Below are 18072 nucleotides of genomic sequence, written 5' to 3'. Positions count from 1 at the left end.
CTGACCGACAAGCGACTTCCTTTTGATTTTATTAGTTTTATCCGCACTTTGAGTATATTGTTATTGTGGAAAAAAAAAAGTTAAGATTAGAGGATGTGTCCCGTTTAATACTACAAAGAAGCACGGGCGATGCGAAGCTGCTTATGGGGTTGACCGAGCTACCAAAGCGTGTAATAGATAATCTCTCGGGGATATGCGCCCATGTGACTCTCTCTCTCTCTCTCTCTCTCTCTCTCTCTCTCTCTCTCTCTCTCTTTCTTTTATCCTCTTAGTGCGGTTCTCTCTTTAAATCAACTCTCATCCAACAGAGCTGCTTCTCTGCTGGTGTCTCACAGTTTACTAAACAAAACAGAGAGGCGGCGGTGGAGAGGAGCCATGGCGAGTCCCGGACAGAAAGTTGTTCTGATCACCGGCTGCTCCTCCGGGATCGGTCTGAGGATGGCCGTGATGCTGGCCAAGGATGAGAAGAAGCGCTATCACGGTAGGTGTGCAAGGTGTGTGGGGTTACATGAAAGAAAGAGAGAGTAAACTACTACGACTTACATTTTGGATTAGTCAATAAACAAGTACATTCACCGATCTGTAAAATTCTTTCTTATATATTGAAGATTAATTTATAATTTAAGCATTTTAAAAGCAAAATTAAAAAAAAATGTTTTGATTGTTCGAGCTCTGTAACATGTAGGTTTATGCTGTTGTGGTAGTAGATAAAGAGTCTTTGGGGTTTGAACTGGCCCAAGAAGCGATTTGAATACATGAATAATGGCTCTTGTAAATTGAGATGAGCTCTTTTTTTAAAAAAGTCTAAATAAATAGGCTAACTAATTCATATTAATAAACATAATATGCATATTAATCTATAATTAAAATCATCATTTGTCACTCTGCCCACCCTCACAATCCCTCAGTCACCATCACGTTTCTTCTTCTTCTGCAGAGTTCACAGAAGCTGCTTACATTGTGACTGAGTCTACATAAGAGTATAACATAGTCCACATGTAATGCAGATTAAAGCAGCCGTCTGTGAGTTTGTGATTACACACCAGAGGAGTGGTTTTCATCAGATTTTGCCTGAGATACTTTTTGCAGAGGTTTAAACATAAAGGACATTTATGTCATATTACAGTCTGAGTCTAAATAAGGGTCACATTTTAACATAATGACTGAAAGAGAAAACTCCATAGCCTTGAGTATTTCCTCACCATACAGAGAGGTGTTGGATGCAGGTGCAACACAAATTTATTTATGGACCTCAAAGGCCACATCACTGTCAAACAACAGTACTTACTACCTAATCAAGGCTCTGTGCCTTGACAAAAGTGTATGCATCCAATTTTAATGTCTTTTTATTTGACTTTATTTTCCCTTTCAAATATTTTTTGCCCAATTGTTGGTGATCCACTAGAAAGACCATACGAGTATTTAATGTTTAAGATCATTATACCTGATATTTTGAATCACAGCTAACCATTCAAGAGTTACTGCACATTTAAACAACCTTATAAACTCATGATATGATTGTGCCTATGAATGCTGGTGTAAAAAGTACAGTCTTTTACAAAATGACACATTTTAGCATTACAATCATTTAGCAAAATAATGATTTTGAATTTAAAAAAGGATGTTTAAACTCTCTTAGTATTGTGACAGGGCAACTTCTGCCTTCTGCCATGAATTAATAATTTTAAAATTGGCAGAAATTCATAAAGTCAAACAAAACTCAAGCTAATTGTTTAACTGTAAATGTATATTAATGCTGAATTAAATGTAATGGTAAACCAGCGAGACAGAGGCTTACTTGATTTTTAATGAAGGAAAAGCTTCTCACTCGGTGGGCCATAAACGCCGTGTCTCTGATCCCAACTTAACCTTTTGTCACTCAAGGAACACATAACACCAGACCATAAAGCCTTACTTCAGCCTTGCTTAGGCTAATAATAGCTCAGCTGACTGATGTGTTTTGTGGACAACATGCGGGTGAGGGCTATTCCCAGAGGAGGCAGGTGACATGAGCGATACGATAATGCTAATATGTTACTGTAACAGGAGTATTTATGAGCACAGAAGGTCCACATTAAAGCTCCTTAACATTAACGGCTATTTGTAGCACTAGCTTTCCTATTATGTGTGTGTACCTTAGTATCTGTTCTCAACTGTCATGCCATATTTCTGTTGCGTCTTCCTCCCTGGTCTTCATGACCGTTGCTCCTTTCTTTCCGCAACCTCCTATGACAGGACATGCACACAAAGACAGGACAACTTATCTTAAAAAATATCTGTACATACAGTGTACACAGAGAACATGCACTGATGCTGTAGTAAAATACAAAGGATCAGCTTGTGCTGTTCAAGTCCTTTTTGCCACTATACACACATCCAAAGACTGGATTCTACTACAAACAGCATGATGTGTGTACCTTGTGTGGTCTACATGCACACTGATCCAGTGAACTCAGTGTGACTCATGTGAAGTAACAATGTTTTTTTGTAATCTCATTTCGCTGGGCATGCTGCCTCATCACAATCCTCTTTACAGCAGCAGCCTGAAGGCCTGTGGTGTTGGAGACACACTTAGGGAGTGTTAAATCCATTCACAAAGTCATATTTGGAAAGTGCCAATGGAAATAAAAGGGGCATTATTATACAAAGGAAGATTGACACGCGGCAATAATGGAAAGACTAACGCCTACACACAGGTAAAAATGGGATTGCAGAGATCTTTGTGGGATTGAAACATTAACACCACTTTATAGCAATTATTTATTTTATCCTTTGCGGTTTTTTGTAACCATACAGAGTTAACAAAGTTTGTGGCTACATCGTGCAGGAGGCTCTGTGAGGCTGAATTTCTGCACAGCAATCCGGTGATCTACGTGGCTTCATCGGCATGCTAACATGCTAACAATGACATTACTGAAATATATTTAGCTGGTAGAGTGAGTTTGCCTGCATATTTCTGTTAGCATATAAACATTTTGTAATTAGCAAAAATAAATTGAAAGTACAGAAGAGGCTGAAAGTCCAAGTACTGAACACATTTGTGACTTGATGATGATGCCTAATGTAAAGTTTTCACTTTACATGCTGTCGGGGGACATGAGGTCATGTTGAAAATGGCATGCCAGAGGAGCTGGTGGCGCTGTGGTTAGTGCGCGGGCCCCATGTATGGAGGCTGTAGTCCTCCAAGCGGGTGGCCCGCGTTCGGATCCGACCTATGGCTCCTTTCCGTAGTTCCCCACTTTCTCTCTCCCTGGTTTCCGACTCTATACACTGTCCTATCTCTTGAATAAAGGCACGAAAAGCTAAAACATAAATCACCAATGTCAATTCCTAAATCACTATTCCTTGAGTCATTCAAAGTTTCAGTCTGGACTAAAATGATTGGCTAGCTTAACATCTTAACCACAGACTACTAACAATAATGACTCAAAGCAATCAATGAATCTCTATAATTTAAAAGCGTAAGTCTAGACATTTTTTATTAGCAAAACATAGTAGTTATTGATTAATGTTCAATAAACTATAAACCCAGAATCCAAATCATAGATACACCAACAACCTGACTGTGTAAATGGTTCAGGGTCATAACAATGTACTTTGAAATTGTCCAAACTAATAAAATGGAAAAATGGGGATTAAACTACAGGTGCAAGAAAAAATATTATGAGCAAGATAGTTAGACATGATCTCATGGAGACGTTTATGGACCTTCAGCTTTCTAGAATGAATAGTACACATCAATTTAGATGGCTGAAAACTACAGAAGGTTTGTCTTTGTTGTTAAAGGCTTGAGAGGATAGAACACCCTGGATATTTCCGAAGAAAATCAAAATTCAGGAAGATAGTGATTTTTTTTAACAACGTCTATACACTGCTTAATTCTGGTTTTCCTTTCCCCCAACTCTTCAGTCATAGCAACAATGCGTGATCTGAAACGTAAAGATAAGCTGGTGGAAGCTGCCGGGGATGCATATGGGAAAACTCTTTCTCTTGCTGTGCTGGACGTCTGCAACGACGAGTCTGTCAAACAGTGCATCAACGGTATCAAAGATCGACACGTGGATGTCCTCAGTGAGTAAAGTTTACCTTCATAGTGTTTTACCGTGGTATGCAACTCTTTCCTACAAGAGATTGTAATTACAGATTTTCTTCTCTGTCTGCTTTGTTTCTATCTTCTTTCCTGAATAGTCAATAACGCGGGTATCGGCCTGGTGGGCCCATTGGAGAGCATCCCCATCGAGGAGATGAAGAAAGTGTTCGAGACCAATTTCTTCGGTGTTATCCGCATGATAAAGGAAGTTATGCCTGATATGAAGAAGAGGAAAGGAGGACACATCATCGTGGTCAGCAGTGTGATGGGACTGCAAGGTTAGTAGACAGAGGTGTGACAGTAAAGGGAAGGTGAGCAGGTGGGGCGTTGAATGGTAAAAGGAGAGATTACAGGTGTGTTATCTCCAGTGTATGGGTTGATGATGGACGAATGTAAGAGGAGGTGGATAATTGAAGAAAGACTTATGGAATAGAAGCACTGCTGTATGTCTTTAACAAAAGGCTAGACGAACGACTCTGACTACAAAAATGATTTATAACACTTTTCATGCTTTTTTAAAGTGAAATTACAACATGTACTCTGTTCATACAGGTGTTGTGTTTAATGACGTGTATGCGGCTTCCAAGTTTGCTATGGAAGGCTTCTGTGAGAGTTTGGCTGTGCAGCTCTTGAAGTTTAAGGTCACGTAAGTACTTCCTTTTGTATTTTCATCATTACTTACAAACCATTAACAGAACTGACATATTCTGTGGAGACTGACAACAACATTCAGCACGTTGCTCACACTTATTTAGAGTCAGCATGTAAACAGACTTGCATATCAGAACGTGCAGCTTAAACCTCTCGTGAAATCAATGATTTAATTTATTTGTCGATTAACTTTCTGTCATGGTATTAATCAATGACTGATGGACGGGTGTTAGCCAGTTTCTCTAAGATCTATCTAACATGCTCTCTTCTGTTGGGTTAAAGTCCTCCTATGTTCCTCCTTGGTTGCCCATCTCTCTCCACAGGCTATCAATGATCGAGCCGGGCCCGGTGCACACAGAATTTGAGGCAAAGATGATTCAGGATGTGAAGCAGAAAGAATACCCCGGCGCTGATCCTGATACAGTCCATTACTTCAAAAATGTCTATCTTCCCTCTTCTGTTGACATCTTTGAGACTCTGGGACAAACACCCGATGACATCGCCAGAGTGAGTTCACAAAAGTAGCTTGTGATTAAGCATAGCTGTTGGTTTATCTGTCAGTCCTCAAGTCTAATGGAAATCTTGTTTTTTGTCCATCCTTCAGTGCACCAAAAAAGTGATTGAAGCAAGCAGCCCACGTTTCCGTAATCTGACCAACCCCTTATACACGCCCATCGTAGCATTGAAATACGCTGATGAAACCGGAGGCCTATCAGTCCATGCCTTCTACCACATGCTCTTCAACATGGGCACTCTAATGCACGTCAGCATGAGTGCAATGAAGTATCTCACCTGTGGGTGTCTGAGGAGCAGAACAGTTTCCCCAAACTAGATATTTATATTGTGGATGCAAATGTGAACGACACACACAAGCTGAGTATGTGGGCGACAATACAGGCCACATACTACCTCAGCTCTGGTTGTGAGGGGACAGAAGAAATACGAACAAACATATGTACATTTTTTATGACCTGCCATATTTCCTGCTGCATTCAGGTTCTGCATAGTGATGAAAAGGTATTTCAACTTCAGTGATTAAAATGCATTTCAACTTTGACCAAACAAAATACCACAGATTTGTTAGCTCTGTTAGCCTGCCGAGTGCCAAATAAATAGCATTTGCATCTATGAGATATTGTAACCCATGATTGTAACCTGACTTTATTATTTTTAGAAAGTATTATTTACACAGAACTTCATATTTCATATTGTTTTAAATTGTAAATTATTAATAAAGATAGCCCAACACCTTGTTGACTTTAGCCTATGTATTTTCCTGTATGTACGTAATTTTGGTCATTTCATATTTCCAGATGTCGTATGGGTGCTTACACCCTTCAGCAAAAGTATCTCTGCACCTATAGGACTCATGGAATTTATAATTGGTTTGCAATAAAATCACTTAAATATTCTGGAGCTGAAGGTAACAATAATGAAACCCTATCACATTTTGTTTGATAATTTTGCTCAAAGTACTGATGCTGGCTGTTAGAGATACCATGTGTGCATTTATTTCATAAGGGGAAACACTTAAGCATGTAAGAAAATAAAGAAAACTGGATTATATGCTATTAAACTATTAACGTTATCTACTGGTATAACAATTCACCGCTAGAAACTTTCAGTGATGATAAACATCTTGTGTAGGTGGTTCTTGACAAACACTCTCTACACTTCCTAATACTGTAACACTAGTATTATACTTTCAGAACGTTGTGAATTTGGTTTAAAGTTGGATGATGACAGACATTGTTGCCAGAGCAAGAAACGTTTTCTCACTCAATCTCCGGTTACCTCAACTCCAGTCGTTTTGCCTTAACTAACAGAGACTGCCAGTGCCATCAATAAGTTACATTTTATGCAGCTTCGTTTTCGTAGGTGCAAAACTGAGTTGCAGTATCTTCGTGCTGACTTACCTTTCATGTCTTTGTGTCCTCATGTCAATCTTGGATATTTACACTCACTACAAGAAATGAGACACAAATCATTTTATCATGTTTTTTTTTTATATTGGAGATTCTTTTTAAAAATGGAGAGGTTAGAAAGGTTCAGAAAAGTTTAAAGCCTGATGCAGAGCTGGTTAAACACTGAAGCATCTGTGTCTGCAACATGGCAACCTACATACACATCAACTCTAGGGAGGGGGGTGCTGTCCAATGTTTTTAATTTGGACTACAGTACCAGTTTTTAGCTCTAGGTGTCAGATTTAAATATAGCTCCTTTAATATGAAATATTTAACATTTTTCTATTTTTATTATGTGTTGTGTCTCATTTCTTGTAGTGAGTATTATTATCTTAGATTGATAAAAGGGCATTGTGTCACATGACATAGGAACTGAAAATAATTAAACATTTACAATAAATAATACAAAATAGAAAGGAACAAAAATGTGTCATAATGATGTTTGGCTCATGTTTAGCAGCAAGTATTGACATCAATATTATCAATAAATAATAATATTGACTTATGGGCATTAGGTCTAGTTACATGAAAGGTTTTTTTTAAAAAAAAGACTAATTATTCATGATAAATATGTTTTTAAAAAATGTGTAAAATTGCAGTGCAAACATCATATAATGAAGACAGTAGAGTAATTTATTGATAGTCCCTTTCAGTTTGTTAGATGGGAGTTAATGTAAATATCCTCTCCTCCTTTAGGGGGGTAGAAAAAAGCTATCTGGTAGGTTTTATGTTTTTAATGGTCGAGAAGAAAACATAATCTACCAAAATAACAATTCTACTACATTTTTAGCATTAGAAACCAAGAAGAATTTAGTATTGAGTAGGATTTTGTAAAAAAAAATAAAAACTTGAACACAGTTGTTTGAGTTTCTCAGCTCAGATTTCTTTCATACCGTTTCCATTCGTCTGATCGAGTCATCGGAGCTCAACTACTCAAGTCTCTTTTTTCTTTTTTTTTTTGGAACCGCGGGAAATTGAAACTAAATCGATAGCCGCACGATCGATCATCAAAAAAAAAAAAAAACGTTTCGTGGAGCTCATTCATTACCAGTGCCAATGTAAGTCTAACCTAAAATATGAATAACATTGATGAAACAGCTGTTATTTCAACACAACTAATGAATTAGTACAAAGCTATTGTCGTGCGTCGGTGACTCTTGACCTTTCGGTTTGCTTTCTGTCCGGAGATAACTTTCACTAAGACTGAGCTGCAACATTAGCTTTCCAGCTCTGTAATGCCAACTTTTTAATAACTATTATACTCGTATAATGCTACACATGCACCAACAAATGTCATATGTCACGTCTGTATTAGTGTAACATATTCGTGTCACTGTTGCTTTGTTTCTTTGGTTGTAAACAGGAAGTCTGTCCTGGGGGGGGGGGGCAGTACCCTACTTATCGAGGGGTCTAGACTAGAGGATGTAGTTTGTAAGATAATAAACCCCCTTTAGGTAAATTACGAGTTGTGAGTTTAGGTCTAATGACAATCCACTTGACGTTTTGCTCATCATTTTGGATTTGTTTGACATTTGAAGTGCATGATGTTTGTGTGTTTTAAGGCCCAGAGAGCAGGATGGAGATCAATGTGGGAGATGTTCAGCACTGTGAGGAGCAGCTGAAGACAACACTGCACTGTGATGACAAGGAGAAGGTAAAGCGTATTTCTCTGCGTATTTGTGCTCTGTAAAGTGCCACAGTTACCCTGACTGCTGCTTTTCATTTTTACCCGTTCAGCTTCGCAGGAAGTTGGCACTGTTACAAAGGGAATATCTGAGGACAGCCCAGCGACTACAGGTTAGACATCAGACCTTTTTACTTAGCGTCTATCGGCCCAGTGAAGAAATGACTGGTCTCTCACCCACACGTGTTGATCTGCCCGTAGCGTGCTGAGCGTTCAGAAGTGGTACGGAGACATGTGAGGAGTAGGATTGAACAGCAGAACCAGCAGGACAAGAGGGATCCAGAGGTGACGTCAAACCCCTGTCTTAACCCAACTTCATTGTCTCTGAACGTTAGTAATGGGACAGCCTCAGGTGTACCTCAGTGCCAGCAATCCAATGGAGGTAAATCTATCCTTTTAAACTCCAGCTTTTGAACTCCAGCGCTGTGTGTGTGTGTGTGTGTGTGTGTGTGTGTGTGTGTGTGTGTGTGTGTGTGTGTGTGTGTGTGTGTGTGTGTGTGTGTGTGTGTGTGTGTGTGTGTGTGTGTGTGTGTGTGTGTGTGTGTGTGTGTGTGTGTGTGTGTGTGTGTCTGACTGGGACAGGGACACCAATCCCAGTCCCTCATGAAATGTCACATGAACATGTCTCACAAACTGCATGTCACTGATCTTTCTCAGAGATGGTGTAAGACTCCCACTCTGCTGACATTTTCTTTTGAAAAACATGGAAAAAAAAAAATCAGAGTTTGTCCAACATAAGACTTCTTCTGCAATATCATTTAGGTACAGTATATTAACTTGCCAGCTTTAAAATGATGGGCCGATGTCTCTCAACAGGATCTATAACAGCAGATACTAATGTTCAATTGATACACCGCTGCATCCTTATTTTAAATATGCCAATTAAGAAAAGCAAGACATGCAGGTTTTATTCAGACTAAAGCCTTTCTATGGAAATGTGTACAGTGATAGAGTCATGTAACTGAGTGGATTAAATGGTCATTACTCTGAGGAGCAGAACATGTTTTGTTTGTAACAGCAGTGCATATCAGTATTCTCGAGTTTCTCCGTTATTTACTAGGTACCACAGATACTGAGAACCCCAGGAGGAGTCAGGTGATCAGGTTCCTGCTTCCCTCTGATGATGCTTGCCCGCAAACACCGGATTCCAGTAATGACTCCGCTAGAGGTCATAGGCCCAGTCCTGCGCTGCGCCTCAGGTCGCGTAGCAGCAGGCTTCGCTGGGAAAGGAGGAGTGCTGCTGAGGCTGGAAGGAGCACAAACGACACTGAGGAGGGACTGGAGCAGAGTGAAAAGATGGAGAGTCCTAGAACAATACGAGGTGAAGAGAGAGTCACAACAGAAGGAGCAGAGGTTGTGTATGACAGTGAAGAGCTGATTTCTAGTGCAAGATCTGACTCCCCCTCTCTGCTGCTGCCACACTGGAACACATGTGGACAAACTGAAGCTGGAAACATGGAGGGACAAGAACACAGGGAGAAAGAATCAGAAGGGGGAATAGAATCAACCTTTTTGCTGCTCACATGTCGGGACCCTGCTTTGTACCCTGACGGGAGGAAACAAAATGAGACAAAGAATGGAAAAGGGAAGGAGACAGAAGGGGAAAACGGTAGAAGCAATAGGGATGGGGCGCTGTGTGAAGACAGCAGTGAAAAAGATACTGAACAAAACGCAGCAGTGAAAACAGAAAGTGTAAGAAGTCATCATAACAGCCTGGAAGTCAAAGAAACCTGTGAGAGGGTTGGAGCACAGCAGAATGTAAAGGGTGTAGGTATCCTTGACTCCTGCACCTTAGTGGAGGGACTGCTTTTCCCAGCAGAGTACTACGTCAGAACCACAAGACGTATGACTTCTTCACACAGCCAGCCGGACATGCAGGCTGTCATACACACCCAGCTGGGAATCGGGCGACCTCGCAGGAGCCGGGGCAATGGAAGAGGACTGAACAAGCGCACGCACAACCGTGACGGGTCAGATAAACTGTCTCAGACAAGTTTTTCCTCACCAACAACGGCATCTCCAGCTGTAGGTCCCCGTATAGAATCACCTGCTGTTGGAACACCTACTGAGCTGATCAGTCAGAGTTCCAGTGAGATTTCAGATCAAGTGGTCTCAGCAGATACATTATTTTCTCCTAAGGTCACCGCTGTTCGTCCAGCAAGAGGGAGGCGGAGAAGAAGAGGGAGAGGGAGAGGGAGACCTCAGACCCCACGGAGCTCTTTTAATTTAGATACCAATTATCTAGATCCTCGGCAAATTCCAAAGGATCTTCAGCTTACAAGCTCCCTGGTCTCTGCATCCCCAACTCTCCATGGTCCAGCTGTTGGATCACAGCCCCTCCTCACACAAGGAGAAGCAGTTTCAGTGACAGACCCACCTGAGCCTGCCCAAGTCCACAGCACAGCCGCACCGCTGCCATTTGGAGGGAATGGAGCTCAGTCAAGCGCTCCCTCTGAAGATCATGACAAGGTCTACCCTATCTTTGTGAAGAGCAGTGGCAGGACTAACAGAACCACACGGCTGAATGGAAGTAAGATTTGTTTTGCGGATGTGTTAGTGTGTGTCAATGACAGAGAAAGGGAAAGAAAAGCTGTTCTGGCTATAATGTAAAAGAATTGACCTTTTGGATACAGTAATATGTTATTATACTAATTTCAGTTAGGGCTGACGTCAAATTTAGATTACTGTTCAGTTGAAGAGACTAAAAACACATATTTCTACTCATTAATCTACTCAGTGTTTTCTGTCTGTGACCACAGCTCTGTGCTTGAGAAAACATTGTTGTTCAATTCGTGTTATTATTGTATTCGCTTTGAACTTAAACTTTATCGATACTGTTCTTGCCTAAAACTAAACATAGCCCTGTCATTCAAAGAAAACATCATCTGTTAGGACTGCAGTTAATGATTTGTGTTTGATATTAGAATCTGACAACCACTTTCTTGAAGTTATTGATTTATTGTTTTGTCTATGAAAAAGTGCATAGTGCGTAGTTTCTGGGAGTCCAAGATGACATATCCAAATGTCCTTTTTTATTTTTTTAAACAACATTTCAAATACAATTACAGCACACCATAGTTCCCACAAGCTGTGGTTAATGGCTGGCAGAGTGTATAAAAGCCTGTTAGAGAGACAGGTAGACATTACATTATTAAAAAGGTAAACAAGTGAAAGGAAGCTCTGAAAGTATTTTCATTAAATTGTCTTTGTGTCCTTCAGGCTCAGAAAACAGGCAATCTCTCCTCCTGCCGTCCTCTTCACCGTCCCAAACATCTCTGCTTCCTCTCCCCTCTCTGTCCTCCGGCCCACTGGTCAACAACCTGATCAACTTTGACATTCATCAAGACTTCCATCTCCCCGATGACCAGTTTGCCTCCCTGAAGCTGCACAAGCTTCGCCGAGTCGCAGTGGAATCGGGAATTGAACATTTTACATCACCGTCTTACAACACACGCAGTAGCACACGGCACTGTGATGCTCCCCGCAGCCTGGTGATGCCTCTTCCAATGGTGCTTAGCCTCACACCTGTAATTAAAAACTCAACACCTACCACTCGAGCAGAACAAGTTGCCACGCAGTCCAGAGATCTCCAAAACGTGTCGATGCAACAACCTTTAATCGACGAGTCATCCGATCAAGAAAACCCCAAAAAGCAGAAAACTGAAATCCTCCAACCAGAGAGTCTGACACACACCTGCTCAACAGAGTCTGCGTCAGTGGTTCAAGAGTGTGCTGCTGATTCTGCTGCCCAATATGAAGAGAAAGAATCTGATCTAAAGACTCACTTTGCAGAGAGTGTTACAGGAACTGTTAAAGATGATGTCCTTGTGCATTCTTATGAACTTCAAACCAATGAGTCGTCTGTCCTCTTGTTAGATGAACAAACAGATTGTCCTGGTGTAGCTCAGCTTTTGAGGGATGAGAGGTCACCCACCTTACCCACACATCACCAAACAAAAACAGAAGAGGAAAACGTCGTCAAAACTATTTTCTTTGATTCCCCTCGGCGAAAAACCTCAGCAGAGCCTTCTGCAAACTTGACTGCATGTAGTGAGTCTCCTGTGCAGCGTCTCAATGTAAGATCTCCTGCCAGAGATTTCAACGAGTCCCCTGAATGCCCCACAAGTCCTCCCAGAGTCCTCAATGTCCAAGCCCAGCTCCTATTCAGTCCTCTTCTTGCATCAGCACCGGGCCGATTCATAACCCCACACTTGCACTCTTCTCTCCTCGCTACCAGCCCATCATTTCCATCCTTAGGACCCACCCCTTACCCCGCCCCTGCTGCCCTCCCTCTGTCTTCGTCTGCATCTGCCCCAGTCCTCACACTGCCTCCCAGTCACAGCCCATCCACTCAGGCCCTCTCCCCTCCTGTTCTCTCTCCCCGTCTGTCCCCGACTTGTGTCCCTCCCAGCCAGCCCCCAAACTCCCCTGCCCCTAAAATCCAGGTTTCATCGGGGATGTCAGAGAGGGTGGAACCTGCTACCTGCCCGTCTGTCTCCAGCATCCACCATCATGGCTTAGGTGTGCAGGCTGGCATGAGGATAGAGGACACAGCAGAGGGCAACACTTTAAGATGTGTACACACCCTGAAGGTAAAACATTTGAATTGTAGTCGAATAAGGATTCAATGCTTGGCCTCGTAATTTGCTGGAGATAATTGTGTGTATTTGAGTGAATTGAATGTGTGTGTTTAAGGCCCCAGCAGGAGGCTGCCTGGTGGATGTGTGCTGTCTGCCCGGACCCTCAAGTGGTTTTTGTGTAGCAGCAGCAGGAAAGTGGGCTGTTTGTCTGTGGAGTCAGACTGCAGCCTCTGACTGGAGCCTAACACACACCTGGGCCTTCAATGAGGTGAGTGTGGGGGATGCATTTACAGATGTATGTCTGGACAAATATCACAAATTCATTGGTTCCAGCTTTAAAAAAAATTAAAATCTGACTTATTTAATTGCACATTAAGTATCCTCGCCGTTTGAGGCAATTAGTTGGGAAAAACAGAACACTTTTTTAACATCACTACCAGTGTTAAAGATAGGGGTGAGCTGATGTGTGAACTCACCAGATTAAAAGTCAGGAGAAATGTACTGCGCTGAGCAGAGGTGGTGATGAGGATTATATCACGCAACCAGTGAGCGACTGGTGCCATAGTTGTGCATGTGATGGAGCAGCTTCATACTCTTTTCTGCTCACCAGTATCTTTGCCTCTGCTCATTAGGCGATTAAAATCCAATTACACGTAGCATTGAAGTAAAAACTGTCATCATAGCGCCAGATGTTGCTTCACCTGTCATCTTGGGTATCTTGTAAACATACAGGCTGCAGCGTCCTTTTCACATCATGTCCTGCTGCTTTTCGACTTTCATGGAAAGAAAAGACAAGCATAAAGACAAAACTAATGATAGAAAGTAGATCTGAGCAAAATAGTGGATATGGTTTTAGAACAGGGATTTTTAAAGAAAATAAATGTTTACTGTAATTTGTATAATTTCAACACAAACAGCCCACAGCTCTCCTATGCTCCCATAGTTCAAAGTAACCTTAAAGTACCTCTCCGACACAGTTTAAATGTCAAAAGTCTGTGAGCTAAGATTAATAAAAGTGAACAATCAATTCCAAAAAAGGCTCCTGAAACGTAGGTACATTTTAAATGTGCAGACAGGAGAAATGCAACAGCATAACTAATTCATTCATTTTAAACTGAGACCAAAGCAGAATGTGTTAGCAGCAGGAATCAATTCAAATCATAAATAGAATTCAGAGTGGAAAAAGAATTGAGATTCTTTTACATATTTTCAAAAAGCCCTGTTTTGAAAAATTCAACATTTACTATATCCATGTTCAAAAGTGATACTATCTTAAATTGCACGCTTCAGTCTGTTTGAATGTACATGTTTCCCCTTTATGAATATAACGGTGTGTTTGTTTACAGCCAGTGATCAATGTGTTTTCCGTCCCTGATGCTGCTGGGCTGATGTGTGTGACTCTGGGACAGTTAGAGATAAAAGAAGTGAGGTGAATACCACAAACACCCTGTCTGACTTTCTGACATGTATTTCTTTTCTACTTCTAGGTAACATTATGAGGAATAATAAAACAATTTGTGTAGTTCCAAATATGTTTTCAAAGAATCTCTAAATAAACGGTTTCAGAAATCAAACGTCACTGTGTGTGTTGTCCTCGTGCACAGGATGCTCTCATGCTCCAGCCTCTCTCAGGTGTTGCTCTGTGCGGGGCTGGTCCAGGCTGTTGTGTGTGTTTCCAGATCCAGAGTGGTTACCTCCTCTCACTCGGCGTGTGGCTCCACCCTGCAGGTGTTTACACTGTTAGACAGTGGCAGGTTAGTGAGTGCTTTATGTATTCTCTCTCGGTTATTGTCTCATGGAACATATACCCAGTGTCTCCTCTGTCTCTCAGCACATGGAGCTCTCAGCTGCTGGTGTCTCCTGGTGTTTGTGTTGGGGCCATCGCTCCAGTAAACGGACTCTTAGATGCTCTGATTGGCACAGATGAAGGTGGAAGTCTCCTCATCTGGTAAGCAATTTGAATGGTTTTATTATGTACTTGCTGTCTTTGTAAAAAAAAAAAAAAATTAATTCATTAGATTGCATCGAGATTTTTGTTCCTACAAGAGGTATATTATTCTAACGTTTAGTTGATGTGGACCAAAGCATTGTGAAGGAGTTTGTATAATCATTCCCCACTCTCGCTCTCTCTCCCTGATTTTTGACTCTATACATTGTCCTATCTCTACATTAAAGGCACAAAAAGACCCCCAAAAATAAATAATTTAAAAAAAAAAAAAAAAATGTGTTTTTTTTCCTGTGACACAAATGCCATGTGAAGGGTGGCCAGACTCAGTCTGTAAAGTAGAGTGAGGAGCTCTGGATAACAGAACTTGTAATAGAGCCGCTAGTCTTTTGTATCAAAAGGAGCCAGTTGAGGTGGTTTGACCTTATAAGGTCCCTTTGAAGGGTTTTTGCGTATGTGGTACCCAGAGGAGACCCCAAGGTACACCCAGAGCTTGCTGTATGGATAATATATCCCATCTGGCCTGACAATACCTCAGAACCCTCCAAGAGAATCTGGAAGATGTTGTTGGGGAGAGAGATGTTGACTTGTTTAGCCTACTGCCAACGAGAGCCGGATAAGCAGAAGAATAATGGATCGATGGAAAAGTGTTTTTACTATTTTAGATAGGTTTTTAAGAAGTACAGTACTGTTATCCAAGAAAATAAAAATGACCATAACCCTGGACGAATCCATCATTAAAAATCATAGAAATAACTTTATAAACACCTGTCCTGATGAAGGCCAGTATGGCTGAAACAAAATGTTTCTATGAATATGAAAGTGCCTCAGACCTCTTCTATAGCTTCTAAGTTGGATCCCCAAACTGACGAGCACCAGAGGGACACATTCTTTTCAACTATTTTTGAAGACATTTGTCAGCACCCATGCAGCACTCACAACACAAGTTGAAAACAAATAGCAACATCCTGTACAACAGCATGTTACTATAACTCCATTTGTAGAGCTGAGTCCAGCTCCTCCAGACTCTAACCTGAAACACTGTTCTTTACGGCACTACATGTTTTGTTTAATTTTTGTGTTTGTGTGTCACAGGAATTTGAAGACAGGACAGCTGCTCAGGAGAATAACCCTGACTGATGGTTTATCACACACAGCTTGTCTCAGAGGATACTCCTACTGTGTAAGTTTACTTGCTTTGCATACGAGGCCACACGACCTGTTGTCTTTTAAAATCATAACAACCCCCCGCCCACTGTGATTTGTCCCCTGTGTGCTTGTGTGTTTGTTGGCGCGCAGGGAGTGTTATTTGTCCTGCTGCAGCATCAGTTTCTGACCTCCCTGGAGGAAGCAGAAAGACAGACCGAAGAAGAAGATCAAATCTTCTCAGAAGAGGAAGTAGCGAGGAGGAAGAGCGTCCTATTCTCCCTGGTCGCCGTGAACCCTCTGACTGGGAAATCTGTGGTTGCCACTCGGCTGTATCCGCCCAAAGCGTGGTCCGGCAGGTGAGAGACGAAGACAGGGGTGTGTTTGTATGTCTCTTAACTTATTACTAACGCCTTTCTGTGTTTGTATTTTGCAGGCTGTGTGAGGCTGACGTTAGCAGCTCCAGCGTGGTGGGCCTGAGTCAGAGTGGCTGCGTGTGTGTGTGGGAGCTCCTTCACCCGGGCGGCTCCAGGATGGTGTGGTCTCCTGAGAGTGAAGGCTGGCAGCTGGCTCGATGGGGCGGAGAAGGTACTCTGGTGACTGGACATCACAACGGAGACGTTAGTTTACACTGCTACTACAGCAGTCAGACACTTCTCTCTCACCCTAACATGAAACAACTCTCTTAATAAAACAGATGAATGTTGACATGAAGATTTTAGCAATGCTTCAGTTTAGACACACCTTTTAAAATACTTTGCACCTAAGTGAAAAGCAAAGCGGATCTGTGGATTCAATAAAGAATTTTATCCCAGCAAGTACAGGAGAGACTCTGTAACTTGAAGGCCACAGTTTATTGATATACTGTAAACAATTCAGTTGTAAGAGTTCTTCTACCTCATGGTGTCTTTTTACTGTGACTTCATTCTGAAAACTACTGTTGTGTTTTATTACTGCTGCTGTTTGACTGTTTCCGACAGTGTTTAAATGTTATATTTCATATTTAAAGAAAAGAAAGGCTTGCCACAATGTGTTTTTATTACTGACATTAAAAGTTTCTGTATTCTGTTATTGTTGTTGTTTTCTGTGTACTTTACTTTTATATTGTTTTGGTGCACTTTAGACAAAATGTTTTTATATTAAAGAAGGCAGAGAAATATTTTGTATTTTTTGGATATAAAAATACACATGATATATTTTAAATTAACAATATGTATCTTATTTATTAAAATGTTAATAAATTAAATAAGAACTTAAATAGAAATGTAATTCAGTGGGCCCCTTCTCTCAGACAGGATCCAAAGAAAGAACTTCAGCACGAGTCAGTTATGACAATTTTTTTAACATCAAAACAGAAGATTTGAGTCCTTTGCACCGTAAACTTGTTTTGGCCACAGTACATAACTAAAATAAAAATATTATTTCTACACGTTTATTTACTTTTTTCCTTGTAAAAAAGGAAGGTTTATATGTTTTTGTTCCTCCTGCACCTTTTGGTTCTTTGTAAGTGCAAAAATAAGTATTTCTCTACATTGTAGGCTACGGCTTAAAAGAAACCAAATAAAACAAATTAATGAAAATAAAATTGAACAGATTTATGTTAAATCCACTGAATCACATTTTGAATGTCTAAAGTCCTTCTCTGGGAGCACCTACCTCCACTTGTGGAGTGGCTGAAGAAGTACAAGAGTTTCTTACAACTATGCAAGAACTAATGCGTTTATACCTACAATGGTGTAGAGTATTGTGTTTAGCCATTTTAATTCACCTTTCTAAATGCTGTGGGATGGGGGGGTGAATTTATCAAACCTAATGGATTATAAAGAAGAATAACAAAGCTCCTTCAAACTGCCTATCGGAAGACCTAAAATCTGTAGATATGGACATTTTGGTTGAAATTGTGCGCTTACTGTTAAGTGAACCCTTGAAATTGAGTGTATCATATTCCCAAAATTGGTCATTAAAACTGTTATTCACCCAGCCTCCTTATCCACAAGGGGGCGCTCATAGAT

The 18072-nt window shown here is 41.0% G+C and overlaps 2 protein-coding genes across 3 annotated transcripts; both read left to right on the top strand.

Moving 5' to 3' along the window:
• The first annotated feature begins 282 nt into the window (after positions 1 to 282).
• Positions 283 to 6003, top strand: LOC109991606 (retinol dehydrogenase 8). The gene is made up of 6 exons (XM_020643939.3): positions 283 to 481; positions 3910 to 4071; positions 4189 to 4368; positions 4643 to 4736; positions 5065 to 5248; positions 5346 to 6003. The coding sequence occupies exons 1-6, from the start codon at positions 376 to 378 to the stop codon at positions 5571 to 5573; spliced, it is 954 nt and encodes a 317-aa protein (XP_020499595.1). The 5' UTR covers positions 283 to 375; the 3' UTR covers positions 5574 to 6003.
• Positions 6004 to 7669: 1666 nt separating this feature from the next.
• palb2 (partner and localizer of BRCA2) lies at positions 7670 to 17131 on the top strand. Of its 2 annotated transcripts, XM_020643313.3 has the most exons (13): positions 7675 to 7763; positions 8268 to 8359; positions 8443 to 8502; positions 8591 to 8771; positions 9450 to 10919; positions 11609 to 12981; positions 13085 to 13237; positions 14316 to 14398; positions 14574 to 14723; positions 14801 to 14917; positions 16010 to 16097; positions 16214 to 16419; positions 16497 to 17131. In XM_020643313.3, exons 2-13 carry the CDS (start codon positions 8282 to 8284, stop codon positions 16747 to 16749), a joined length of 4212 nt encoding a protein of 1403 aa, XP_020498969.3. In that variant the 5' UTR covers positions 7675 to 7763; positions 8268 to 8281; the 3' UTR covers positions 16750 to 17131. The 2 variants fall into 2 exon arrangements, 1 of the variants encoding a protein (XP_020498969.3); XR_010666540.1 differs by lacking the exon at positions 16497 to 17131 and having other exon boundaries at positions 7670 to 7763; positions 14316 to 14393; positions 16214 to 16264.
• Positions 17132 to 18072: the final 941 nt, after the last annotated feature.

Source organism: Labrus bergylta, chromosome 1 (assembly GCF_963930695.1).
Source record: "Labrus bergylta chromosome 1, fLabBer1.1, whole genome shotgun sequence".
NCBI lineage: Eukaryota > Metazoa > Chordata > Actinopteri > Labriformes > Labridae > Labrus > Labrus bergylta.
The sequence above is the reverse complement of the archived record's forward strand: the minus strand, read 5'-3'. Positions and strand labels throughout refer to the sequence as shown.